At 33.5% G+C, this 27657-nt stretch overlaps 4 protein-coding genes across 4 annotated transcripts in view; all 4 read right to left on the reverse strand.

Moving 5' to 3' along the window:
- The window catches only part of LOC149907015 (uncharacterized), a 251513-nt gene that overhangs the window by 18900 nt on the left and 204956 nt on the right, over positions 1-27657 (reverse strand). The gene's annotated exons all lie outside the window — the stretch shown is intronic.
- LOC149907021 (UDP-glucosyltransferase 2-like) lies at positions 288-4066 on the reverse strand. Its single transcript, XM_090103728.1, has 4 exons — positions 3228-4066; positions 1889-2111; positions 1385-1601; positions 288-634 (listed from the first exon to the last, which is right to left on the reverse strand). The coding sequence occupies exons 1-4, from the start codon at positions 4044-4046 to the stop codon at positions 352-354; spliced, it is 1542 nt and encodes a 513-aa protein (XP_089959854.1). The 5' UTR covers positions 4047-4066; the 3' UTR covers positions 288-351.
- LOC149907022 (UDP-glycosyltransferase UGT5-like) lies at positions 5174-12324 on the reverse strand. Its single transcript, XM_090104071.1, has 4 exons — positions 11263-12324; positions 7115-7337; positions 6388-6604; positions 5174-5633 (listed from the first exon to the last, which is right to left on the reverse strand). The coding sequence occupies exons 1-4, from the start codon at positions 12082-12084 to the stop codon at positions 5312-5314; spliced, it is 1584 nt and encodes a 527-aa protein (XP_089960197.1). The 5' UTR covers positions 12085-12324; the 3' UTR covers positions 5174-5311.
- Positions 17467-20629, reverse strand: LOC149907023 (brachyurin-like). Its single transcript, XM_090103822.1, has 5 exons — positions 20411-20629; positions 18892-19159; positions 18654-18752; positions 17811-18004; positions 17467-17586 (listed from the first exon to the last, which is right to left on the reverse strand). Exons 1-5 carry the CDS (start codon positions 20627-20629, stop codon positions 17485-17487), a joined length of 882 nt encoding a protein of 293 aa, XP_089959948.1. The 3' UTR covers positions 17467-17484.

Consider the following 27657-nt stretch of genomic DNA (forward strand, 5'->3'; position numbering starts at 1 on the left):
TGCTTCCCTGTGGAATGTAATCCCTCGTGTTTTGTTATTTAAAATTGTACTGTTGCGACACCATTTAACCACGCAAGATATTTTTTGTGAAACAGTGACGCAGTTAATCAGTTGGTAGTTCACGACGTAATGGCGGCCGACTAGCTTACTATGGTGATAGTGTGTGCGTGTATATTGTCTTTACACGATCGCTAGCTTACTATGGTGGCTTCACGTTGTTTGTTCGTAATACGGCGTCCGTCTTTTTTTATACGTCCATGGTAGTAAATTAATTAAAATTGAAAGAGTTGATTTTATATTATTTATTACGAAAACATAAATTTAACATTGAATAAGAACATCAATTTTTTTTCACGATTGTTTCTTCTTTTTAATTTTCCTCGTAGATTTTTGTCTTAAAAACAAGCACGAGAATATTTTTACAACAATAAACAAGTAAATAATCGTACACACTATCAAAAACGATAATACATCTAATCCATAATACTGATAAAGAGGCACATTAACTGATGGATTTTTGAATGTGAAGTTACTGTAACGTGCTGCGAACTCGGTCCAGTAAATAGCGCTATCCATCGGTGATTGTGGGCGATCATGCCATGCCTTTGATATGAGTTTAACACGACTTCTGAATCTGGAAAAAAAAATTGCATTATGGCTATCAGTAGATTAGCTTTATCGTCTACATATTGCCCTAATGCGAAAATTTACGTAACTCATTTTTATCGCTGTTTTGATTAGGTTAGGAATTAATATAAAAATATATCCTGCATTTGATTTGTATCAAGTGTAAAAATTGAAATTTACCTTCTAGTAAAAGTTTTATTAAAAATAGTTCTTTCTATCTAGATATATCTAGAGTTAATAGCGATATTCAATTTAAATTATTTGGTATCTGACGTCAATTTGGGATAGTTTCTATTTAAAATTTTCAGACTGGAATTATAATATTATATGCAACTAAATATTATGCTTATGAAAAGTGAATGGTTTTCTTACCAAATAATGTTTGGTTGTTTATCTTACTCAAACAATTTTCTTTCATATGTAGGTAACGCTTAAAATTAGTTTTAATGATTTAATATGCTGAGTTAAGAAAATTACTAAGTAATAATAACTTCGGAAAATTTTGTTTTCAATATCAGAGAGTCTGTTATAATTATTATGATTATTGTTATAATATTTACTGTTATAATTATTAGTCTGTTATAATTATTGTATAAACACAATAAGCTAATATAAAGTTGTTAATTATAACAACAATATCCATTTGCGTATTAATGTGAGTACTACACTGTACACAGGAGTACTATAGGTATCCCTCAAACTGCAATTACCCCAGAGCGTAATATTTTGTCGTATTTAAACAGTAACTATGTCTTACCCAGGGTCAAGAACTGTTTTAAATTTGTCCAAAAGCTTATCCTTTGTTAATTCTCCGATTTGAATTTGCACGCCAAGTCCACTCTCCTCCATAAAGCCTGCGTTTGCGGGCTGATCTCCAAAGATAGGCATACCGACCATGGGTACTCCATGGTACATAGCTTCAGTTGTACTAAGCAAACCGCAGTGTGAGAAGAAAGTTAGTACTTTTGGATGTGCTGTAGAAAATATACCTTTTAAAGTACAGTTTTATGTAAAGTGTCTAGTGTACTGATATTCTTGGTTTTACCTACAGGAATAGTACAATGTGAATATTTTTATGAACAGTTGCAACTTTGGTAATAATCAAAGAAATGAATGTATGACGGTTTTAAAATATACCAGACAATTTATTAATTAATTGGGCTCACAAAACTAATAAATAATACTTATATCTAAAATGGACATTCAATTGCAATACCTACATATAACATTTTGTCTTCAATTAAATAGAACTGATACGAACCCAAAACATCATTTTGAGGTAACCACGGAGAAATAAATATGTTTTTAGGATTTCCCGGTAGTGTCGTTTCTTCCCATTTCCACAATATTCGTTGAGGCAGTTCAGATAAAGCAGCAACAATAGCTTCAATCTTATCTCTTGGTGTTGTATTGGCTTTAAGCATAGATCCAAAACTTATGTAAATGACACCATGCTCAGAGTCCTCTATAAACTTGCGAATTTTCTAAAAATACATATAATAAAATCGACTCAAATATACCTGCAGTCCAACATTCCAACAGATTATTTCTTTGGTGGCTTAACTAAACAATTAGAAATTAATGACTTTTTGTGTATTTTAAGCTTTACAGAGAGCTTATTCGTGACTAAGTGTGACTGATAGTTCAGGATCCATCGCCCATTTTTGCACTTGATTACTATCAAGCTAATTTTCCGTGAGTAGCTTTATTTTGATGAAACGCCCAATAATTTCATGTACGAAACTCTCGATAGTGGTAGCTTACAGAGGTAACAAGGATAAAATGTTTTGATTTTATGGTTCTAAAATATTTATTACTAACTTAATTTTTTTTGTTCAATCTCAAGATAATTCAATCTAAATTATTCGAAAAAATATTTGTCCTACAAAATCAAAGAGTCCCCTCTTTCCAATGTGTATTGATAACGAGGTCATCATAAATTATTACTAACCAGCTGTTTTTTTGTTTTCACTTAGTTAATATTTATATAATTCAACAGACATATTGTCCTACAAATTGCGTAATAAATATTTGAGAACCATCAAATCAACACATTTTATCCTTGTTACCTCTGTTAGCTACCACAATCGAGAGTTTCGTACAGGAAATTATTGGGCGTCTCATCAAAATAAGGCTACTAGCGGAAAATTAGCTTGATAGTAATCACGTGCAAAAATGGGCGAAGGATCCTGGACTATGAGATGTTATAATGTTTTGACAGTCATTTTTTAAAGTAATCCTACTTCCTACATAACATGTTGCTTCGAATAATAAAACATTCATTTTTTAAAGGACGTTTGTTGCAATGTCGATCATGGAGCACCCATGTTCCTTTTTTTAATATTTTTATTGTGCCGAATTGCTCATTTTTATTGAAGTAGGTATTGATAGAAATAATACATATTTATTTGGTCACTAATATTATCAAAGTAGTACAAATACGGCCATATAAGAGTTAGATTAGAACAAATTACATCAAGACCGTAGATAAAATTATGACTATAAAAAATTTTATAGGAAAATCGTAATCATTGCGAATGATTTTAAAAATATTTTTGTTTTATAGTATAAAATAGAGTTCTTATACTAATTTTACTTACAACTGACAACGGTTTCGGCTTGCTCACATGATACCCACCGACTTCAATAATATTTGCAGGGAATAAATGAGACCCGGAGAGCATTAAGCTAGTATAAGAGAGTAAAAATTTGATATCCTTAGCTAATTCTTCCAAAGGCGGGATATCATCAAAATATTCAGCAAGAGTATTTTGGTCAACTCTTTGTACCAATAACTTGAAGGCTGTTATAAAGTATGTATTGAATAATGTTCGTTCCACTCTTTGATAAAATGTTGGTTTAGTTCCACCCTCAAAAAAATGGAATGGAACGTATGATGGGTTGTTAGCTATACCGTATCTACTGAATTGCCAAGGCATGAAAAAATGTGAATTAACAGCAACTACAGGCGCTCCTAGTTTATAAGCTAATCCGAGGGAACAATCACTGTTGAACTGTTCCAAAACGATAACATCGAATTTTGCCTTAGATTTCCACAGATTTTGCACGTTTTCGTCAGCCAGTAAAACTCTACAATTTTCTGTTCCAGTTGAAAAAAGAAAAAGACTCGTTTGAAATATTTGCCAATACGAACGGTAAATGGGAAACACACTTTCCAAGACATTCATTTTCCCAGCTAAACTGATGTCATGATAATTTGGTAAGGGTTCCTCTCGTGGAAAATATGATATAACAGTAACATCGTGTCCACGATGAGCTAGTTCTTGCAGATATTTATCGAAGACGAAGAAATGGCTTTTGCCTGCATATGGAAATATTCCTAAAATATTCAACGGTTGCACTTCATGAATCGAAAATAACAACGTCCACAACGATAAAATTAAAATTCCCGTTTTCATTATCACGCGAGTTATTTCAACAAGGCTAAAACTACAACTGAATTCAGTTGTTTATTCTTGATAATGGACCGATAAATTATAATTTTTTTGGATATAAACCAATCTAAGCTCTGTAATCTATAAGTGAAAAAACATTTACAACATTGTTATTTGTTGAGAATTTTAGCGTTGCTTGTAAATCTTGCAATTTTTATAGATTTGGCATTATATTTTCAAATTGAAGATATCTGTTTTGTTGTAGTTTACCACTTTTTGATAATTTATAAAAATAAGACAAATAATTTTCGATTTATGAAACTACACTAAAAGATATTGAAAACTATATTTCAAAGTTCAAACGTATTCTAAAAATTTTAAATACGAAAATAACTGTCTTTTAACGCATAACCTACTGAACGAATTATTGTAAGGATACATATTTTATAATATTTAGTAGCATCTACTCTTTATATGTTTTCGAGTTTTCAGGGCTCAGCTGTTAGTGTTAAGGGCGACATTAACTGAATTCCACGCAGAAGAATCAGCGGGCGGAAAGCTTGTGAATACTAAAATATAATATACCAGGTATCAAACATACCAATAAAATGATTGGCGCATATTGAAGTACTATCAAATACTTTGTTTTATCGCGTATATGTCACCATCACCATGACTATGAATTGTCTTTTACTAAAACTGGGTTTTAAAGTAACCTGTCTGTATTGAGGTTATATTTTTTAATTTTTTATTCGTGTAATAAACTAGCCACTAACGCAAAATAGGACTTAAGATTATACAATATCCATTGATACAGATAAAAAACTTTCCATTTAAGTTGTTATTGTTGTATATTTTTTTGTGTTGTTTTTGTATTTATTAATTCATATTTTTCAGGAATTTAACTGTGTTTTCAGAAAATATATTGACCCAGAGAAGGAGAGTTCATAACCAGGTAATTGCTTTAATAATTAAATAAGTAGTAATATTTGGTAGTTAATTTAACGCAAACTGAATCGATCTAAAAATTTTTATTGTTTTGTTGTTATACATATATTGTTGTATTTTACTGTTAGAAAGTTCAATATTTTTTTTTCCCTCGAATCAAAGCCGGCGTGCAGGTGAATTTGGTAAAGAAATAAAAATAAAAATAAAAATAAAATTCTTGTTTAATTAAAAATGAACAATAAATAACAACACCAGTCTAACAATTTACATTTCATACATCGCTCGTTAAGTACCACCTATTATGGTATTTCCACACCACCACTAATGTTCAACAATCACGTCTATTCAAACTTCACTCTCCTAGATTTCTTTTCTACACTGACATCCATGGTTTCTACAACGACATCGCTTCGACAGCAGGAACAACAGCATACGCTTAATAACTTGTAAAGAACGCACGTAAGGATGTAAAAGACGATGCCAATGAAGGCAAGGACGTCCAGCTGCATTTGTTGGTACCAAGGAACCGTGGTAGATGTCGCTACAAGCTGAGGTGTGCCGCGATATCTGGCTACGTACTCGACCCAGTAGATGGCGCTTTCAAGGGGGGACATGGGACGGTCGTGCCACATTCTTGAGACGAGTTTCGCTTGCTCTTGGGACCTGAAATTTTGAGTGCTCATTTGAGATTTTTTATATTTTACTGATTAATTTTTTTCAGAATGTTAGTAGTTAGCTATACCTAATCACAGATAATATAATGCTGTACTGCTATAAGTTAAGTATTTTTTTTTATATCTAGATACAATGCATATGTCATAAAAGAACAGCTCTAGTGTTATTTTTGATATTGCATGTAAACATATTGCTTTAGAAACTATTGTTCTGCGTAAAATACATAAAAAGAGCAGACTTCTTAAGAAAAAATACGCGTTAGACAACGTGAGAAAACGGAATTTTGCTTCCGGTACATGCTTGACGAAACACAGTAACCATGAGGTTATTGTACTGCATACATCGCGATTTAGTGACTTCTTCTTGGAGTTTTTCTATTCAAGTTTCTATCGAATCTCGAATAAGATAAATAATATTATATTACAATCACTTCTTAGAAGAAGTTTTGATTCACCAAGTCTGAATATTTAACCATTCTTAAAATGCGCGGCATTTTACACTAGAACTTTACAAAAAAAAAAATCATTTATTTCTTCGTTATATTAATGTTACAAGCAAAATTACACTTCTTATATATTGCAAGTAGGCGCAAATTATTTCTAAGCGTTCTGTTTTTATCTCAATTAGATTATATTATGTATTTAAAGTCTATCAGTGATAATGAATTGAGAAATCAATCGGATCGTTCAAAAAGTTTTTATTATCCTTTTGCTCAGTTTATTCCTTTACCAATTCTACTTACTTTGGATCCAATGCGTCATTGATAGCGTCCAATAGATACTCCTTCTTCAAGTCTTGGTATGAGACGATGGTAGCCACTCCTGCATCTGCTAAGGCTGCAGCATTTCCAAACTGATCTCCGAATAATGGAATGGCTATGACCGGGATACCAGCATCGAGTGCTTCTATGGTGCTCAAGATGCCAGCGTGGGAAATGAATACTTTCACGTTTTCGTGTTCTGGAATTATAAACAGATTTGTTAAAAAATAGCGCTTGTAGCTCTCACGATAAAGTTTGGAATTAAATTTCAATATCGCAAAATCTAATGTAGGTACCTACCTAATCTAATGAACAGAAACAAAAAGTCTTACAAGAAACATTCAAATATGGACCTGTAATTTTTATTTACATATTATAAGGATGTACCTACTCATTTATAGGATTTAATTTCGTAATAACTCGTCTTTTATAGTGTCTTTTTTATTATTTTTTGTACATTTAGTAGTCAATGGCATGAAACACTTTTTTTTTTGGTTTATAGGTATAAGAAACCGAATACATAACGCGTTTTTATAATACATTACACACGAACTCTGTACCTGATTATGAACGTTCTGAATGAATAAACATTAGTTCCAAATAATATTCTTTGATCACGTTATATTAGCACATATAAAAAGTAATAGTCCGCTACGAATGTACGTTTCGACTTATAAAATTGAATATCAGTACAGACTATGATACTCACTTAAGATATCATATTGAGGCAGCCATCTCATAGTCATAACGTTTCTTGGCAGATTCTCTACGATGCCCCCATCCCATTTCCACAACACTCTAAGAGGCAATTTACCGAATGTTGATAGCAGTTCATTTAATTTATCGCTCGGTAGTGTTGAGTCCTTTACTGTTGAACCTAAGTTCATATAAATGACACCGTGCTCTGCCTCGTTTATGAATCTCTCGATTTCCTGGAATTGTCGAAGAGATAATGTATTATTCTTTAACAAAATTAATAGCGATGCGATGGTCATACAGATTATTTCATAGTGTGTCTTATTTGATAAAAGAAAAATATATTTCATTAGCTATATTATTGTCTCTATTACGTTAACATACACGTGGGTGTCATAAGGACCTAAGTTATAGTATTCAGTAAATTATTTATGATGCTTCTATATCCAATGATCAGTAAATTTAAAAAATGACATCATTGCGCTGCTCTAAATATCGATGATAACATATTGCGTTTGTGTACATATTTTGCGGAGAATTTAAAATTTTCTCTAGATGAAAATCAATACAATATTAAAGGGAAGTTATCGTTAATCATAGATATTTTCTGGTTAAGGGGCCCTGCTCCGAAATGTATGTTTCTAAATCATGGTTTTTGGATAGAAATCATCATATTTAAAATCCTAAAAAAATATATAGCACAGATAAACGTTTGATCTAGTGACTTTTTTGGATAAAAACACAATATTAAACATTTGACTCGATCAAAAAAAAATCAGAAGTAACATCGATTTTAAAAGCATAATCAGTTTTATGAGAATTAGGGGAACGCTATGTTTATGAAAATTTGACATTTCATTTACTAATCAGGTTTTACAGGGAAATTTTTGGATAGATTTTTAATTTAGCCCTTATTTTTTTCTATATAAAATATAATACGTAAAATGCGACTCGCGCGCACCACGTCAGTGCCGCCAGAGTCCAGCCGGACGTCATCGAAGGAGGACCTGTGCTAGTTTTGCTCCCGACCACGTTGCAGTCGTCGCTCGCGTATTAGAACCGAGCGGCGAGTAAAACGGCGAGCATGTCACGGTATAAATAAATCAGTAGTTTGATTTTGTTAGTTATCCTAGGATTATTGTTGTAAATATAAATTAACTTCTTATTCTATACTATTAAACGAACAATATTTGCATATTAATATATTTGTTTGTAAATACAGTGTGGAAATTTTCGATGGGCCTTGGGTGAAAGTACTAGAAATACTGGAGATAGCAAATATCCTTTATTTTTAAAAAGAAATAGAACTGCATTCAAAGATTTTCAAAAATTCATTTTCTTCGACCGGGAATCGAAAGAACTATTAAAACCGCATCAAAATCCGTTGCGTAGTTTCAAAGATTTAAGCGTACAAAGGGACATAGGGACAGTGAAAGCGACTTTGTTTTATACTATGTAGTGATTTAAAATTATGTTTTAAAAATTACCTTGCCTGAGATCCTCTTTTTTATGGGTTATTGAATAGGAATAGCGGCAAAGTTTTGAAGTACTAGTAGAAAGACTATTATGATGTTGGTTGATCTGTATTCAATGAGTATGACAAATATTATTTTTATGAAACAACAATCCAAGATGGCGCCGACGAAAATTTGACTTTTTTCGTGATGGGTGTCATTTTCATGGTTTTTGGGGTAGCAATTAACGAATATGAGGTCAAAACTATAATCCAAGATGGCGCCGACGAAAATTTTACATCTTTTCGTCATGGGTGTCATTTTCATAGTTTTTGGGGTAGCTATTAACCAATATGAGGTCAAAACTAAAATCCAAGATGGCGCCGACGAAAATTTTACATCTTTTCGTCATGGGTGTCATTTTCATGGTTTTTGGGGTAGCTATTAACGAATATGAGGTCAAAACTAAAATCCAAGATGGCGCCGACGAAAATCTTACATCTTTTCGTCATGGGTGTCATTTTCATGGTTTTTATAATAATAATAATAATAAGGGCGTAGGGATGTGACGACCCCATCGCCCACGGTTGGAATATCTATTGTTTACGTGACAATAGATATTCCACCCGTGCAGTCAGTCAACCCGCAGGACACCTTGTGGCGTGGTGTCGGGGAGTAGCGACCCCGCGGGAACCGAGTGCTCCCGGGGGAGGCCCCTGTCTTCATCTCCGGCTTGCCTTCACCGGCCGGTCGGAGTGAAGCCTGACGAGGACAGGACCCCCACCTCTGGCTTGCCTTAAGCGGCCGACCAGAGTGGAGTCGCGAGAGCTTTTAGCTCGAAGGGTGGATGCGAATCGTAAGTGGCGAGTGGGCACGTGATGCTGGACCCTCAGGGAGCGCGTGATCGTAGTTTAAAGTCCAGGGACGCCTCTCCACCCTTAGCTGCTCACAATATGTTGCCCCCTTGTCGCACTATTGCAGCGACTTATTTCGGGGGCCCATACAGTGAGAGGGCGAGTCACCACCTGCCAACATATTTTTACTTTCTTTTAGTAGAAAGGCAGGTGCCATAGTTTCCCATAGTCCCCAGTACCAGTCCATTTAGCATCCCAATCCATAGCCCAATTATTAAATTTCCATACCCTGCAATAGTCCTACATCGGCCGCGGACTGCCTAGGGCTGTATCTCTATAGTGCAGTCATGGGCAGGCTGCGGCTGGTGTCCCACAACACATTAAAAGTCTCGAAAGGGCCTCTGCGTGTTGGATCCGTGTCCCCACGTAAGCCTTCCAAAGGTCCGGGTACCGTCCTTCTGGTGGTACCCGAGTATTATGGAGAAGAGAAACATAATAATAATAATAAACACATTTATTGTCAGAATCACATCATGATTACAAATTGATTTACAAAGGAAAAACAAATAAAAGAAAAATAATAAGAATAAGAAGAAGCTTATTCCTAAGAAACAGTAGGTAATGTGGCAGTGAGTGACCTGACAAATGGAGCCAACTCAGTTTATGATGGCAAGGTGATTAATACCTTACCACCACTGATTTTCAGTGACCCCAAGTGACTTTTGGGGTAGCTATTAACGAATATGAGGTCAAAACTATAATCCAAGATGGCGCCGTCGAAAATTTTACATCAAAATAAAAAAATAATAATAAAATAAAATTTGAAAAAGGAATGTTTCCTTTCAGAAAAATTTGCTATCCCTAGTATTTCAAGTACTTTCCATTCAGGGCACATCGAAAATTTCCACACTGTATATATACAAACAAATATATAAATATGCAAATATTGCTCGTTTAATGGTATAGGATAAGTAGTAAATTTATTTATCAACAACATTCCTACGATAGCAAATAAAATCGAACTACTGATTTATTTATACTGTGGCATAATCGCCCGCCTTCATAGGTCACCGGAGTTCATGCCGCGCCGGCTCCTGCGCAACGCGGGCGCGAGCCATCTCAGTGCCTAAAATGCCTAAACTTTCAGTACAAGGGGCTCTTAAGTAACACATAAGAATAGACGTTATTTGGTTAACATACTTTCCACGCAATTCTCTAGAGACAGGGGTTACTGACATCGGACTTTCTCCCGCTGCAGTAGTTGTTATTACCGTTGCATTTTATTAATTTTATATATTTTTTATAGACGTTATTAGAAGCCAGTCTTTTTAAATGGTTCATTGTTTCAAATAAATGTAACTAAATATTTAGACTGTACATAATTAATTATACACTTTATTATTCATGACCATTCAATTTAGGTGACAAACGAACCTACCTACAAAATAAGTTAAAATTACGTTTTCTAAGAATCTGTATTTCTGTTATTCCTGAGTCATCTCATCTATTCTATGTTTATTACTGTGAAAAATGTAAAGAACGTGTAACTAAATACTTAAATCATATCTTATACATATGTGGGTTGCAAAAATTGCATCCCGTAGGAAATCCTAATTCAATCAAAACATAATACCTTTGCATTCTAATTTATTTTATATATTTCGTAGATACCTATGGTCTTATATTAAACTTTGTAAAACTCGATAGACTTTGTACATAGAGTCTCTAGTTATTAATATGTATGGACAACAATAATTCCACTACGCACAATGAGCAGTGTGCATATCGCTCTATTGTGGTCATTATATTAAATACTAGGAGCTAATTGTCATTCAATATTAATTGATACTAACCGTGGGAATAATCTTAGGAGGCCTGATGTGTATACCTCCGATATCAATTACGTTATCCGACCTGGCAACCCCACCGAAAACCGATTGATGTGTGTTTACAAACACAAGGCTTGCATTGGCAGCGATGCTTTCCAACGTGGGTAGGTTATCACCTAAATATTTGTACAAATAAACATGGTCCGTCACTTGTGATCCAATATAATACACCCATTGGGTAATATAGTACAAAACGTAACTCTTCAATCGGTCAAAAAACCAAGGTTGCTTTCCGTACTGCAACAGTGACTGAGGAACATGGGCTGAATTGAAATTGATCCCTAGCCTATTGAAATGCCAGGGATGAATTGGCTGCGGATTGAAAGCGATGTACGGTGCACTCAAATTTGCCGCCAGAGCGAGAGCGCAATCACTGTTATAAGACTCTACTATTATCACATCGTATTGAGGTCGAGTTCTTATCATGTGCAACACCTGATTGTTATTCATAAGCGTTTTACAGTCGTCGTTCCCGGCTTTAGTTGAAACTAACGTCTCGAACGGAACCCGCGACACCTCATTCACGATTACCGACTCGAAAGATAAACCTTTGTACACTGGATTTTCACTCAATAATATGTCTTTGTAATTATCCGGTGCGATTGGCATTTGAAAGTGGCTAATGAGAGTCACATCGTGATTTCGAATCGCCAATTCACGGAATAGTGGTCTATATGTGAGGTAGTTATTTCGGTCAAGGGAAGGGAATACGCCGAGTATTCTGTAGCTGTGTGCAGCTATCACTTGTGCAACGAGAAAGACAAGGAAGGCATTGTGTTTTGCCATTTCGGACGTTCGTTTTGTTGCGCGGCGCGGAGGTTACTAGGGCGTAAATGGAAGCTATGCATATAGCTTGCGTATCCAGCTAATAATAGGTAGATGCTATGAGGTAATCATGCCGCTGACGATGTAGCTATGTCGTAATATTCAAAAATATTCGGTGACCGCGCGTCGTCACTGCCGTGACCTTGTTTTGCAGAGCGTGCTGCGGAACCAGCCGAAGGTTCCCGACTGACTCAGAAGTGGTAAATAAAGCCGTATCGATAATGTTTGTTGTCAATTATTGATAAATGTGGGGTGGGGTTGTATGCTTAATTAAAATTCTATTAATATTAATTATATCTACTCAATGTTTGTTACACCGCGACGTTTTGTTATAGATTGAACGTTGTATAATTATAATACTAGTGGTCTTGGTAAACGTTGATCTGCCTTACTCCACTTAAACGTATGAAAAATAGATTCTAAGATCTACCCAATAGGCACAAACATTTTCATGAGAATCGGTCCAGCCGTTTCGGAGGAGTATGGTAACTAATATTACGACACGAGAATTTATACAGGGTGTACTTAATCGTTAAGTGTGCACAGGCGATTATTTCGTAAATATTACAGATATAAATAATAGTTAAAAAAAAACTAAAAAACACGCTTTTTATAGAAAACCGAACTAAAAAATAGAAAATTTTATCAAATTAGTGTATTGTCATCGGTCCTCAATAAATCTACAAAGTTTGAACGAAATCTGGCCGTTTAAAGTGGGTCAAAATCGCGCGTAAAGAAGTCGGTTACAAACAAACATACAGGTGAAGCTAATAAGAAGCGTGTAAAAAAAACTTTAAACTGATGTTGAAAGTACCTACGTTTCCTAATAAGTAAAATGACAATAATAACTTTTTTTAAATAAATCGGGTTATCCAAAAAAGTTACATTAAACACTCTGATACATATATTTTACCTTACATTTTGTGTTCAAAGCAAATATTCAAAGTGACGTCCTCGTTTTGGAATACCATTGTATTCCACATCGAGCTCTATTTACAGTTTCTAAATGAATTTTCATTAAAAATTGCGAAGTAATACCAAAAAAGGAACCAAAATTTTGCATATTACATGTTTGGAATAGTCATATCTCATACTTAATGTAATTTTTTTTTTAATTTATTGATAATAATTAAAATTAAAATGTGTTTGATGCAGTTAATTTTTTTGGATATTTTCCCGTTTTTTTTTTGTAATTATTGACATTTTACTCATTTATAGGTAAAGGGCTTTCGATATCAGTTTAAAGTTTTTTGATATCTGCAATAGTTACAGAATAACTGCTTGTGCACACTTAACGATTACCTACACACTGTATAGTGTTATACCTTTTAGAAAAGGAGATAATGAACAGAAATATTACAAGGAATATTTGTTTTAATTTTGGTTAAAAAACCTTTTTTTCTTATTTAATATAATAATATTTTGTGCGGTTTTATTAGTTTTTATGAGTTTAAATTATTTCCTCATAAAACATAATATTTTTTAGAGTTCCTTTAATAAATAAATAAAAACGTCTGCGTCGGTTAGAAGTGACCTATCTCAACTATTGATTCGGACAATGCATCTTATCTTATCAAGCAAGTCCTTACAAATAATACTATAATACAGGCTTATTGTGAATAGGTACCTACTTCGCATTTGATCAAAGTCCACATTTGAAAATAAATTGGAATTTAGATAGTGGAATACCTATTACGTTATCTGAACATTTTTTTAAATACCTAAACGATATGTATCTAGTCTGTAATATCGATAATTAATAATTAATGATATTATAACATATCTTTAAAAATTTAACAGATAATATTTATATTTTTGGCTCTATCTTTTTAATACATAAGTACCTAAGTCATAACTAATATGTTTTTAGGGTTCTGAACTAGAAAAGGAAAAAAAAACGGAGCAGTAAAAGGATCACTTTTTTGTATCATTTTTTAATTGTTACAAGAAATATATTTTAACGTTACGGCGTAACTTCACGTAATACCGTTATGCAGTTGGTAAATAGCTGAGATATAACGGGTTTATGGAATGTGAATGTCTTGATGTTCAGAGAAATGTTTATTGACATTTTCACATACGTTCATACATAAAATCACAATAAAATGAAAGTAAAGTGCCGATTCCACTTCGGATAGGCACAAGTAGTATGCATTTGCTAAACTTGATAGATTTTCTTTACACATAATTAGGTGATCAGCTTTCTAGATTAAACCAATTTTTAAATTATCCCTTCCGGAAATCGAACCAAGATCCTCGGTTCTTCGCTGACCAATGAACCAGTTAAAATGCAAACTAAGTGGATGATATTATATTTTGAATTACGCTAGGTACTTATATGTAATTATAAACAGGTGTATCGATCGTGCAGACATCCGAATATGGATAATAAGCAAACAAATACTAAAATGATGTAAGTATATGAAAATTGAAAACTTCTCATCGTACCCATTTTCATTTAAATGTTCGTTATTTTGTAGAAACCTAGAAAGTTTATTGATAAATTCCTGTCGGTACTCCAGTGGCATCGTCTAGAGATTCGTCTTTATTGAATAAAAAACTTAGGCCTAAGTATTTAGGCTTTTGGGCTGGAGTATAATATATTGGAATATCGTATTTGATAGTCTCAAGACTCAAATAAATATAATAAGGCAGTTGTGCGGCAAATGTGTTATGTACAAAGTACATAATATTACGTGGTACCAGATAAAATAATGATTTTTTGAATAGATATTGAATACAGAAAATGCTATGAAGTGGAATTTTTTTTTATAAATCAATGACATTTTTTTGACAATTATTCGGGTGGTTAAATGAGTGTTTAACATGATCGCACTATTTTTCTTTCAGCAATCTAGTATTATTTTGTGTTTCATGTAAATGACCGTTTTTGCTCATAACTTCAGGCAGGCGTAAATAACGAAATATTTAGATAGTGGATTATGGATACAACATTTTTTCATAAGTTCATCGTTGAAAAGCGATCTTATCACTTCGAACTATATATTGCTATGACATCTCCATGTTTAATTGTGAAACCTGATAGGAATATTTTATTGAAAGAAGTAACTACCTACATAGCTAATCAATTCGTCTGCAGCTGGCTGAACGGCCTACACTATATTATAAGTACCTAGGTTAGGAATTATATCTAAAAGAAAATATTAGCATATAATAAATTATAATGAATATCCACTACGCTAAATCACCAATAATCTGGTATTATCTATACAGACAAAGAGAAACGAAAAAGATATCAAAATGCAACCCCAAACGCTCTATTATATTCGAATTTGTAAGAGGCATTAGTTCCACGACCAAGTTGGGAGCCCTCGACAACATAAAAATGTAATTACAAGTAGGAACTTCGAGGCACTTAAATATAGATTTACCCTTTGAAGAGCGATTTAATGGCGGAGAGGTGTGAGATCCATCATATCTCGATTGTGAAGATCTCAATTATTCCCCTCCTCCGTTCTGATAACCTTATTCATTTTTCACGCGTTTGACGGCTACGTTAAGATATCCTTGTTATTCGATATTAAAGCCTGTTTATTTGTTACAAATTTCTTTTATACTCAAGCTTTTATAAGTTCAACGTTTACAATTTTAAAGGATACGTATGCCTATCGAATATGAAAATACATGTACCTAATACCATTGTAATACCTTCTTGTAGACTGTGTATAAAAACAGTCAGTAATAAATATATGTATAAACGTTCATAAATAAATTTTAAGCAAGAATAATATATTATTTGTGCCTATCCTGCAATAACAATGCACATTATTTATGGAGGAACTAAAGCAAAGATAATAGTGATTAATGGTTGCAATGTTAATGATTCTTATTTCGCTTTATTAAGGTATAAGTATTGTGTATTTTTATCAGTACGACTGCCACATATGTTTGACTTTACTGTTAATGATAGCTTTAGTAATATTCTGAATTAACTAATATTGAACAATATTTTTGGACCTTATTTTTATGAAAATACGAGTATATGCAATAAATCTGTTCCATAGGTAGGTAAATGTAGGATTAACAATAATGAACAGCAGTTTGCACAATGTTTTTTTTACTATCTCACTACGAAATTAGAACACGAACTCTAAATATCTTAATGAGTAGATAATAATAAACCAATTCTTCTTAGCCCAACTACTTGATAGTGTAAAAATCTAATTTAAAGTAGTTTGCTAGAGAAACAAACAACGGAATTATCACACCTTTTTCGGATTGCTATCTCAGATACTCTTATTGTAATCAGCGTGGAGCTCATATTAAAAGCATAATACTAGATGCAATACCTAGATTAAATTACATAATATAACGCCGAGGATACGTTAATAAGATGGATTCTTTGATCTTATATTAATAAGTAGGTTACAAGTAGGAAAAGCCCCAGTAACTCAATTTTAATATCACGGTTGTGAACTGATGTGATCTTATAAGTTTGCTTGTAAACTTATCAGTAACTATTAGCAGCATATTAGTTTAATGTATCGAGAGAGTGCCAAGGCAAAATGGCGTCCAATATATTCTAATATTCTAAGTTTGAATATATTATGGATGTGGGTGTACTAATAATATATCTATAATTATTGAATATACGTGATTATCTCAATGGGAATTTAACAATTTGTGTTGACTGATTGAAGATAATTTTGTGTACTGCGTATTGATTTTTCAGCTATAGGTAGGTACCTATTTTTGTTTTGTTACAATAATTGTTATTTAATGTAAAGCTGAAAGCGTTGACGTTGAGACTGTTAAGAATCATGCAATAATGGAATCGAATCGATCGAAACATCGAGTATGAAACGTGTCTAAAAAAACTCGGTGACAAGGAGTACCTAAGCGTTCCACAAATGCAAAAAGCAAAGAATTCCTATTCTATTGCTATTATTCTAGATCAAGAATCACTTGACACATTCAATAAGTGTGTGTTCCAGATGAGTTTGATTTCGTACAACAGAGATTTTTCGGGGAGGTATTGTTCAGCTTCAGATAAAGGATAAAATAACAATACAATGTACTACAGATAATATAATACTGTACTAGTGTAGTGCTAATTAATAGATCCATAAATATTGCTTTTATTAACTAATGTTAAACTCAATCAAAATCTGTTTACATAATTTTGGTTTCCAATCAGTTGGTAAATGTACTAATTAAGCAGCACCGTGTATCGGTGAAATTGTTATTTTATATTTTAATAATATTTTCAACAAACTTTATAAATAATTTAATGAAATGAACACTTCACAGAAAACATAATTCTACATCATATTATGATTTAAATAAAACTGTTTTATAATAAAAGAAGTAGAAAGTGATATAATTTAATAAAATAATTATTTAAATAGTGAGAATCCAGGATACATAGGAAGTGACTCGGGTGTAGGCAGCTGGAAAACCTTTGTCACAACCTGCGCTTGCGCCGAATGAGGTAATACCGATCTGAAAAAAAAACATGGTGATTATTCGAAAGCCGAACGCACGTATAAAATAACTTATTAATAAGTATTAATAAAAAAATTAATTAACTATATTCAAAGCCCTGAATATATTAAAATTGTCATAGATAAAGTTTTAATCGCGACTTTACCAGTATAAGCATGGTAAAGTCGCGATTAAAACTTTATCTCTCGTTATTATTAATTAATTTATAGTCAAATACTAACCAAGATTCGTGACCCCTTATTATCAACAGTCAGAGGGCCACCGGAGTCCCCATTGCACGTACCCCGGCCATCCGAACCATCAGTACATATATTAGTTGCTCGTACTATATCACCATACACTGCTTGGCATTGCTCATTGGAAATTATTTTCAGATGAACAGAATTTAAGTATTGGTTTCGAGGAATTGTACCACCTGATAATGGTTAAATTGCTTTTAATTAAATTGAACGATTCCTAGAATTATAACTTAACTCGTTTAAGCCTTAATTTGGGTTAAATTTAAAGCACAATGCATATTAAATCTCATTAATTGCGCGTCTCCTGTGGAAAATCACACAAACCAACGTAAAAACTTTATAGGTAAAATTGTTGTCCAACTAGATGTTTATGAATTTAAATATATACAGAAAAATATTGACTCTAGGTTATTTCTTAAGTGCCAAAACGTACATAGCACTTCTTAAGATTAATTTTTTAAATTATATGTACATATTAGTACAGTCAGCATTTATGAAGTCTGAACTAATTTTTAGGAATCGTAGTACAAGTTTCTTAGCTTCATGTAAAAGTAAAGCAATAAAGGGTTCGAAGGTGAGATTGGTTAATTGGATTAATTGTTTCGAAGTAATACCTTGACAATCATGTAGGTAGGTACATAAACCTACACACTCTTTTATATTTGTTTGAACCTTTTTTAATTGATGGGAGGTCATGCGTGTAGTGTACCCACGTTAAAGCCATCAGTTATATTGTTCCTTTGCGTAAATTGGAAATCTTGATGCTGCTATATTTGAAATCAACTAAAAGACGTCATGAACTATGTAAAGGAATGACGTTCCTACCGCTCTTTGTTAAACCGAATCCAGATGCGAGTGCCGTCCAACCAATGAAATTTTCATTAAGTTCGTGTTGGCTTGGTAGTCTTATAGGTTGAATTACGTCTGAAATCATTTCAAATCATTTTCTGTTTATTTAGGTTCTTCTTTTTAAAATATACTTACTTATGAAGCCATAATAATATGATATATAATAATAATATAGCAACAATTTACAAAAAACATAATTATTATCGGTACAAACCTGTAAAATTAACCGGCGAAATAAAAACTATAGCGATATCGTTTTCTGTAGTGTTAGGGTTCCAGTCAGTATGGATAACTGACCCGTCAGAATCCATTCTTTCTCCTCCTGAGAAGATATGACTGGAACCAAGCACCACTGTGATGTCCTGAGCTCTAGTGTTACCGTCGAAAATACAGTGGGCTGCTGTCACGACGCGTGTAGGAGTGATGAGAGATCCTCCGCAAATAGATGTTAGCAAACGTAGTACTTTAATAACTAGACCTGCCTAGAGGAAAACACATTCTTGAATAGAAAAATAATATGGTGCAGTGGTTAATGTATTTTAGTACTAATAATTTTTGAAGTAGTAGGTAATCATTCTATCGTCCATCAAAAGAACATAAATATTTGATAGAGATTATCACAACTTTCCTGCCAATATGTAAGAGTAATTTAATGTTACCTTTGTCGTTGTCTTTGACACCTATATTTATGTCTGGTGACGAACTTTTACACATAAAAGCCAACAAGAAGTATAAAAGGTTAGGTTTAAAACTGATCTAAATTTATATTGTCACTTAATATTTGTCCACATATATATTATTTATATGAACAAGATGCCTGTTTAATCTTCGGTAGGAGATATAAAAAATTAAGGGCCTGTTCAGTGCGACGCGGATGACCTACGCGGACGTCCGCGACGGACGGTAAAATGTATGAAACCTTACAGCGCGTTCAGAGCGACGCGGAGCTGTCCGCGTCGCGGAGAGCTATCCGCGCGCGGTCGAAATCGCTCCGCGCCGCTCCTCCGCGCCGCGGATGTCCGCGGGCGGACGGTGCCTGGTTCTAATGTATTTGTTCAGTGCTCGGCGGACAACAGTCACGCGGAGCGGATGTAAAGTACTGTCGTTGTCATGGCGGCTGCGTCAAATGTGCAAACCGAGAGGGTTACAGTCGATCCCGATCCGCATCGCACTGAACGACAAAATCATCCGCGACGGACGCAAAACCTAGTCCGCGTGCGGACGGTCCGCGTCGCACTGAATCGGGCCTAACGGTCTGATAAGGTACAGGAAGCTAAATCTATCACCGCCCCCAAAGACAAATCGATTAATCACTGTAGGAATAAGACTTAGTACGAATGCCGCGTAACAAAGCATTTATTTTATATTCTATTTTGGTTTAAATATACATTCGATCCAGGGGGTTGAGTCTATGATATTTTAAGGCAGTATTAGTTCCAGTGTCGGAAAGTGATGGCGCTAGATGACCTACCTATATAGTTCTGTTAATTTTTTCCACGCTAGAAAGACCACGGTAACCCGAATACGGTAATATTATGTACCTAATTGGAATGGTATGTAACAATAAAATACAGAGTTTCTTTTACTTGTAAACTATTGACTAGCAGATGCTCTGCTTCACTGCCAATATGAAATGTGGGTTTTAAAATATTTTAAAAATCAAACAAAACCACAATAATTCTTTCTAACATTTATTTGATAAATCGTTGTTTTATGAAGGAAATTTAACTTACTTGATAAGGTACGTGGCTAATATCGGTAGCGCGTCCTCCAACAATTTGATTAATGCTACTGTAGGCTAAATATTTTGCCTCAGAAGCCATCAACCTTGCTGCTTCTGGTATACCGGTACTAAGATGGTAGTTGTATATGGAGAGATTTTCTATATCGACATTTGATGCTATCGAGAACTTGATTAGGAAAATAATTAATATCATTTGTAGGCACACCATTTTGTTCGTACAATTTTGATCTATATCTTACAACATAAAATTCGATTCTGACTCGTATGTTACATGATTATACTAAATAATTGGTTGTAACGTGACGTGTAATAAATAATCGATTATAGAAATTATATTTCACGGACTTTGAATTGAAATTTGAAACCCATGAAAATTGGTGAAATAAATTACAGATGTTATAAAAACTGCAATTGCTACAATGTCGTCCGTGCAGTATTTTGATAAAGTACCTACCCTTGATTTGCACAGTTTTGGTTTTGGTATATCAGATTTCGAAAATTTTCATTTAAATCCTTAAGCTGTTTCTTATTTATTTATTGAAAGAATTAAGATAAATATAAAAAAATGGAATAAAGCGTGTATATTTAAATTATTTATTAAAACCACTTTTAAACAAAAGATAGCATATTGTAATTTTGGTGAAATTCCTTCACAGAAATGTCCAATGGTCACGCTTTTGTTTGTGTTCACATTCACTATTGCGTACAATATAAAATACTGTTGAATTCAACTGAACAAAAACCTTTTATCCTACAATTAATTCAATTTTTAAGTTTCAAAATGAATTTCTATAAGATCTTTTTTCATTTACATATATTGATAAAAATAAAATACCTTGTGGATAATATTTATTATATTTAACTTGAAGTACGATAATAATGTAAGGAAAATCTTCACGGTAATAAACGGATTTGCTCTACTCTCTCTAATGCACGGATGTAGTTACTTATCTAATTCTTATTACTCATGTTAACATTAAGTTTTATTTAACAAACATGTATAACGTATAATTGGGATAAAAAAAAAACATTATCGGTAAAAAAATAGCTATCTGATGGTAAAATAATTCAAAAAACATACAGTGCAGTTTTTGAGATTATTCGTTACTAAAAGAAAAATCTAGCCTCTATATAATATTCGCACAGATTAAACTATAATTAAAGAAAAGGATTTTCCAATTTCCATCACGTGCGAGCGCTGCCAATCACCGCTCGCCTTAGGCGTCTACATTCAGACTACAAGTGACAGCTAATGTCACACTACGATTACGATTTCAATTTAATTTCCTATGTCTCTTTGTTAACATTTAATTTTCTAGTGATATCAAGTAATGCAAAAACAGCGCTACACTACTTTATCTAGTGTGAATAGCAAGTCCGAAGTATACATTCAATACACTTTAATAAGAATCAAATCAATGTGTTTTAATAATAATTTAAGAAGTAATGATTCCAAATTCTAATACATATTTTACTTTTACAGTGTCTCCTTCTTTTGAGAGAAATTTCTCGAGCATCTTATAAAATAAAACTTAAAAAGGTATCCGACTTACTTATTTTAATTATGATATACTTAATCACGATCAGGTATATTATGGATGGATAATATTTAGTCCGTAATGTTCCTTTTGTCTCATTTCGACGCCATCTTCGATTGTAACAAAGTAGTTCATAGTTTGGCAGTTGGCACACTTTAGTGCAAGTTAATTTCCTTTCTAATTAATAGGAGAAGTTACAGCGAGATCTATAACTTTAAATAGTTGGATATTAAATCTTTTGCGTTCCCTTAAGTTGGATAGAGCATTTGATTTAAAGTAATTGCTTTAGATTTTGAGATTTATTTCCTTTATGAATGCTTGAATTAGAATTACATGTCCGAATGGTTACGACACATGATATGTGTATGAAATTATTTCTGAATTTAAAATGTGTGTAATATCGATAATTTTAGCTTAATTAATATTATTATTTAATTGCATTTTTTTATAATCTATTGATAATGTTTTGACCTTATTATAATGTAGGTATCTAAAATTGTTATAAATAGTAAAAACATAGGCCACTAAAGTTAATCCAGACCGCGCTTTACACACGGTTGGTTCCGTGTTAATTCTAGGCTGAAAGAAGAGACACTTCACACGTTATATAAGCAAAAGTGTGAAATGAAAATGTTAAAATGGAACTAGGTCACGAAGGCGTTTGTACCACTGTTTCTAGCATAACAGCCTGCTCATACAAACTTATCAGTTAGTATCGGATATTATATTCCTGAAACTGGTGAATCTAAATACGATATTTTGTAGACTCCCCAAGCTAAAGTATTTCCATTTTATGAGTACGGTGTCTTGAAAGTGTACCAACAATGTAATAAAAGTCAACTCTAAAATAGGCTTATTATCAGCAGAGCTTATTACCTAAGATAAAGGTAGATATTGTATTTGTTGACGCGTAGATACCTACTTTTCCGGATTTTTAAGAAATTTGTTATTGTATATAGCTTGGACAGTAAAGTGCTGTATATATTAACACGGCACTATTATTGAAAAGTGAATTATTAAGACCACACTAAAAACCTAAGAGATTAAAAAAAATAAGAATGTCCGTATGAACACGCTCTGAGGCTGTAAAAGCGAGTGTGAATAATTTGCGTTCCATATGCTGACCGGCTAAGGTTTAGATTTTTCCACCTGGGTAATGTTCAGTGTGAAATGTCTTTTGATTTGAAATTGCTTCTATATGAATGTCCAGTTCCAAAGGTGTCTGTGATTCATAATGTGAATGCATTCTTTTGTTTTAAGGAATGTGTTTTGTGGAAGATAGGAATGGCGGGAAATGAGGCTATTTTGTATGCTATTTGAAGTAGGTTAAAGGTTAGTCATAATCTAGATTTCTCTATATTTATAGAGATACATTCAACAATATTAGGAAAATTTTATAGAAAAACATAACAAAAAATACAAATAGGTAAAAATACTAGTAGGTTATCGATAAACATGAAATCTACACACACCTAAACCAAACGCCTTGGGTGGCCTCGTTGCGACAATCGTGTGAGCAAAAGAGTGAGAAATTCGTAAATGGCGAGAGTCTCTTTGTTTTTATAAAAGAGGAATCTAAGAGATAATACAAAACGCCGGCGGCTTCGGTGCGGGTGTCGCGTAATCCCTCGTACGGATGTGGGCACACTGAACGCGGGACACAGAAAGGCGTGGCGTGGAAATTTCTTTTAAAAGTAATATTATGAAGTCATTAATTAAAGGCTGTTAGGAGGATTATTTTTATGTGTTATTAAGGTGGTATGTGGTATATTTATTGATGATATACTGAGATGTTATAAGTACTGTCCAGTGCCTCAGTTAGTAATTTTTCTAGATTCTATAAATTGCAGTAATATTTTCAAACATAAACCAACTGTGGTATGTATAGTAAAATAAAAAAAAAAATCCACTAGATAAACTATATCCAACTTTAAATCTGCTCTACTCATGACGCTGTTCTAAATAACAGGTCAAGTTTAAAAGAGATTCCACTAAATTTTCGACTCCGCCGGCAAATTCATGACCAAGAACTGTGGCACTATTGTTGGTTAAGTCATAAAAAGGGACGCGTTTTGCGTTCGACATTGTAGACAAAGAAATTTTCTTTAGACGAAAAAATTTAAAAAATACCCTGTGGGGCTCTACAATGATTTTATTCAAGTCTTCTAAGACCTTCTAAGCTTTTAGGTGAAATGTTAAAAACAGATGGTACTGTATAAAGATTTGTTATATCGATTGTAGGTATAGCTTCTGACTATAATAATTGTTAGTGTGATTTCAAAATTAAGCAAAAAGGTCGTTTTATAATGTAAGTGAATATTGTAAGCTGGATATTTGTTTCATTTCTTATTATTTATCCAAAATCTTTAATTTATTCATCGTTTAAAATTAAATAGATTATTATAAGATAGCATTGTGCTATACCTAGAAAATGTTAAACATTGATATAATGTGACATATTGATATTGAAAAGAATAAAGAGACAAAGAAATCAATTAATAATTACGACTTTGCGGCTGTTTATGACAGTAATTGTCATAAACAGCTACAAAGTCGTGTTGTCTGGTCTCTACCCAAGTCAAGTAAAAACATTATAACATCTCTCGTTATTTTTCCATAGAGACTAGCGGTGACCCGTAAGGATTACTCCAAGGGTCACGCTTACCGTCGCTTAGCAGGGATTTCCATGTGGAGTCTCTCACGGGTCTTAGGCCCTAATCCGATCGTAATCAGAACGAATCTCTGCGGGATCCCACGTCTCGGTCTTTACGGATAATTGATTAATCACCTAATTTTCCTTTGAAAATTTCGGAGCTTTTTTGACGGCTCGAGAGCTTATTTCCAGAGTGAAATTTCGCGCGCCTTGTCTAATTGTAATAATTTCTTAATTATCCACGTAACTTTTGGAAATTATTAATTGTTTGACAGATCTCTGTCCATCTGGATATTAGAGTAAATTTATACCTACTGGTTTTGTTGGAAAAAATATTTTATGTGCTTGGCTCAATTGTTAGGTAATATTATAGCTTATACATAAATGAAATTGACGAAATTTGCGCCTGACTCACAGGACAAAATTTTCGTCTGTTCTAAGTTCTAACATTTATCGCAAATTGGTTCTACACATACACACATAAACTCACCCTAATTCATGAACGCATGGGTCTCACATGTAATTAATCGGGCGTGCAAGGCTTATTTAAACCTTCACTAAAAACGGACATCGTAGCTTGTCGCAATTTCTACATACATAAAAATCCAAACACAATTCCAGTCATAATTATGAAAGTTGTCTATCCGCTAAGTTTTTATAACCCTATTTTCTTTCACACATTAATACGCACAAACGCTGGCGGTCGCGTAGGGTAAAAACCACACCTGGTACACTACTTTAATTACGTTACCCATTAATCCAAGTCAGAGAGCAGGGGCCGTTGACAGAGACGAATCGGTCTATTTTCAATATTTCAAACAAAACATTGGGTTAAATGGTTAAAACTCTTAATCATGTTGTTATTGCGTCACCTGTTTTGACGTTTTTCGTCTAGGTTGCTATATTTTTTTACTGAAAACATTTTCATTTTACATAGGGGCTAAATAAGTTATAAACAGTTGAAGGCCAATTAACATTTTGTTTCACTTCACTAATAAGGTAGGTAGGTATATTTCTGTCGAGGAATTGGAAGTTTTTGGCTACTTCTTAGCTGTAGGGAGCTTAGGTTCAATTGGATGCACTTATCAGATAATTTATCGATTTAATTTTTACTATCTAGAATCTGCATTAATCTCTTTTGTGTTATAGTTATATGACATATGTTTTTATATTATAATCTTCTCCTCAATAATAAAGAGCAATTATTAATTAGTAAAATAATATTGCGGAGTAAGTACGGTACACGTCTAACGTCACGGGTACAAAAGAACACGTCTCATTTCGAGGTTGTTTTTGCAAGTGCTGTGAACTCAAGAGGCGTGTAATGACCCTTCCACATATTATAAAGTCTTTTTACCGCTTTTATGTACAAATTATATCCCTTTGCCTTCACTTCGAGCATAAAAGTACCTTTGGGTTTGCTTTAACGTTTACGTTTTAGATGATCACGAAATACCCACTTATATGAAATGATATGGGTGAAAACTTTGGATACAATTTTGCTGTAAGTTAAATGGGTCGGTGAGTTTCAATGTAATAAGTCAAGTCTTTATTTCGAATCCTGTGTAAAGATGCTAAAAGTTGTGAGGTTTATCTTTTGTACTAGGAGCCTAAAAGTTTTTTCACCTTTAGAAATGTCTGGAACTCTACAAGTAATAATAAAAATGTAAAATTAATGATTACCAAGCAAACATAGTAACGAATGTACGCAAATATCTGATCCATAAAAAAAAGATCAGTGAAAAATGCATGCTATTGTCACTACAATGTGGTTCTCTGCGATTGAAAATTATTCAATCATTCTGTAATGAGAAATTAATCGCCTTATTATATAAACTTCCCATTTCTCCTCTTTTCCAAACGTATTAAAATTAAAATAGTATTACACAAAATTATTTAGCGCACAACAAAGAAAGCCCCGATACAAAAGGACTGCCACGAATTTAAACTAGTTCCCCAGCGCCGTTAGTTTTTGCTTCAAATTAATTCGTAGTGTCACATTTTCTCCTCCGTAATGGCAACAAATCACGTCGTTTTTGTCTCCTAGCACAATGGCCGCTGTAACAAAAGGACAACACAAAATGTGATTACTCGAGCGGCGTTTGCATGTCATGACTGTAGTGAATTACTGGCCGTGGTTTGAACTTTTTCAGGTGCGCTCCACAAAACTGTGCAAAAAGTTATGCAGTACGGTGAACCGACCGACGATGTTAACAGTTCGCACTCCCTGTAAACATTACCCCTGACATGTTTGGAATAGGGAGGTGGATTCCCCGCAGTGTTTTTTGCAAAAAATGTTAGCCGCTTTGAAAATCGCTCCGAATGCGGCGTGTCTGATGGACTGTGGTTTAGCGTCATCGAAATACGGTGCATCTGACTGTGCACTAATTAAAAGGCTTCAAATTTTATTTCTTTTAACTCGTTGTATGTGATCTTCTGGGTGGATTTTTGAAGCAAACCATTGTCGGCAAACAGTATTTAAAATAATGCTTCAACAAATTGTATAAAATATTTTAAAATTATTTGTATTTCGTCATACCTAACATCATTATATAATTCGAATGAACATACGTATTATTATGAAATCTTTTAAAATAAAATAATATTAACAGCATTTTGTGTAACAGACCAAAAGTATCACACTTTCTATTTTACACGTATGAAATAGATAGTGGTAAAGTTGCATCATCTACTCTAAAGTATAAAAATATAAATGTAAAAGTGCACTTTAAAGTATAACCCGCTTACAATCTTAGCAATAAACGTCCAAGGAAGCTCTTTTATCGGCAGTGATTCACGTACGAAGAGATTCATATTGTTTGCAGCGCATCTTGGTACATGTGTAAAGGTTAAGAGGAGACAGGGGTGAACAGTAAATTCTTTACTTCGCCAACAAATCCACGTCGGTCGAGATAGCACTGTTTTATTTGGGTCAGGTTGTAGGAGCCAAAGTGCCTTTCTAAGTGTCACTTCTAGACGGGGTTTGTTTTCGGTTCGCCCGGTCTCATCGTGATTTCAGTTTAACATTAACATCTTTTGTTCGAG

Source organism: Colias eurytheme, chromosome 7 (assembly GCF_061535395.1).
Source record: "Colias eurytheme isolate Ceu_HAF_F1 chromosome 7, ilColEury1 Martin Lab GWU primary, whole genome shotgun sequence".
In the NCBI taxonomy this organism is placed as follows: domain Eukaryota; kingdom Metazoa; phylum Arthropoda; class Insecta; order Lepidoptera; family Pieridae; genus Colias; species Colias eurytheme.

Bases quoted from the DNA above. Each gene is read 5' to 3' on its own strand.
- LOC149907021 (XM_090103728.1), bottom strand. From the start codon at position 4,046: ATGAAAACGGGAATTTTAATTTTATCGTTGTGGACGTTGTTATTTTCG. The intron at 2,112-3,227 runs GTAAGTAAAATT...ATGTATTTTTAG, and splicing joins AGCCGAAACCGTTGTCAGTT to AAAATTCGCAAGTTTATAGA. The intron at 1,602-1,888 runs GTTCGTATCAGT...TATTTTCTACAG, and splicing joins ACCTCAAAATGATGTTTTGG to CACATCCAAAAGTACTAACT.
- LOC149907022 (XM_090104071.1), bottom strand. From the start codon at position 12,084: ATGGCAAAACACAATGCCTTCCTTGTCTTTCTCGTTGCACAAGTGATA. The intron at 6,605-7,114 runs GTGAGTATCATA...TTATAATTCCAG, and splicing joins GCCTCAATATGATATCTTAA to AACACGAAAACGTGAAAGTA. The intron at 5,634-6,387 runs GTAAGTAGAATT...TCAAAATTTCAG, and splicing joins AATGACGCATTGGATCCAAA to GTCCCAAGAGCAAGCGAAAC.
- LOC149907023 (XM_090103822.1), bottom strand. From the start codon at position 20,629: ATGGTGTGCCTACAAATGATATTAATTATTTTCCTAATCAAGTTCTCG. The intron at 18,005-18,653 runs GTAGGAACGTCA...AACCATTATCAG, and splicing joins ATTCGGTTTAACAAAGAGCG to GTGGTACAATTCCTCGAAAC. The intron at 17,587-17,810 runs GTTAGTATTTGA...TTTTTTTTTCAG, and splicing joins ATAAGGGGTCACGAATCTTG to ATCGGTATTACCTCATTCGG.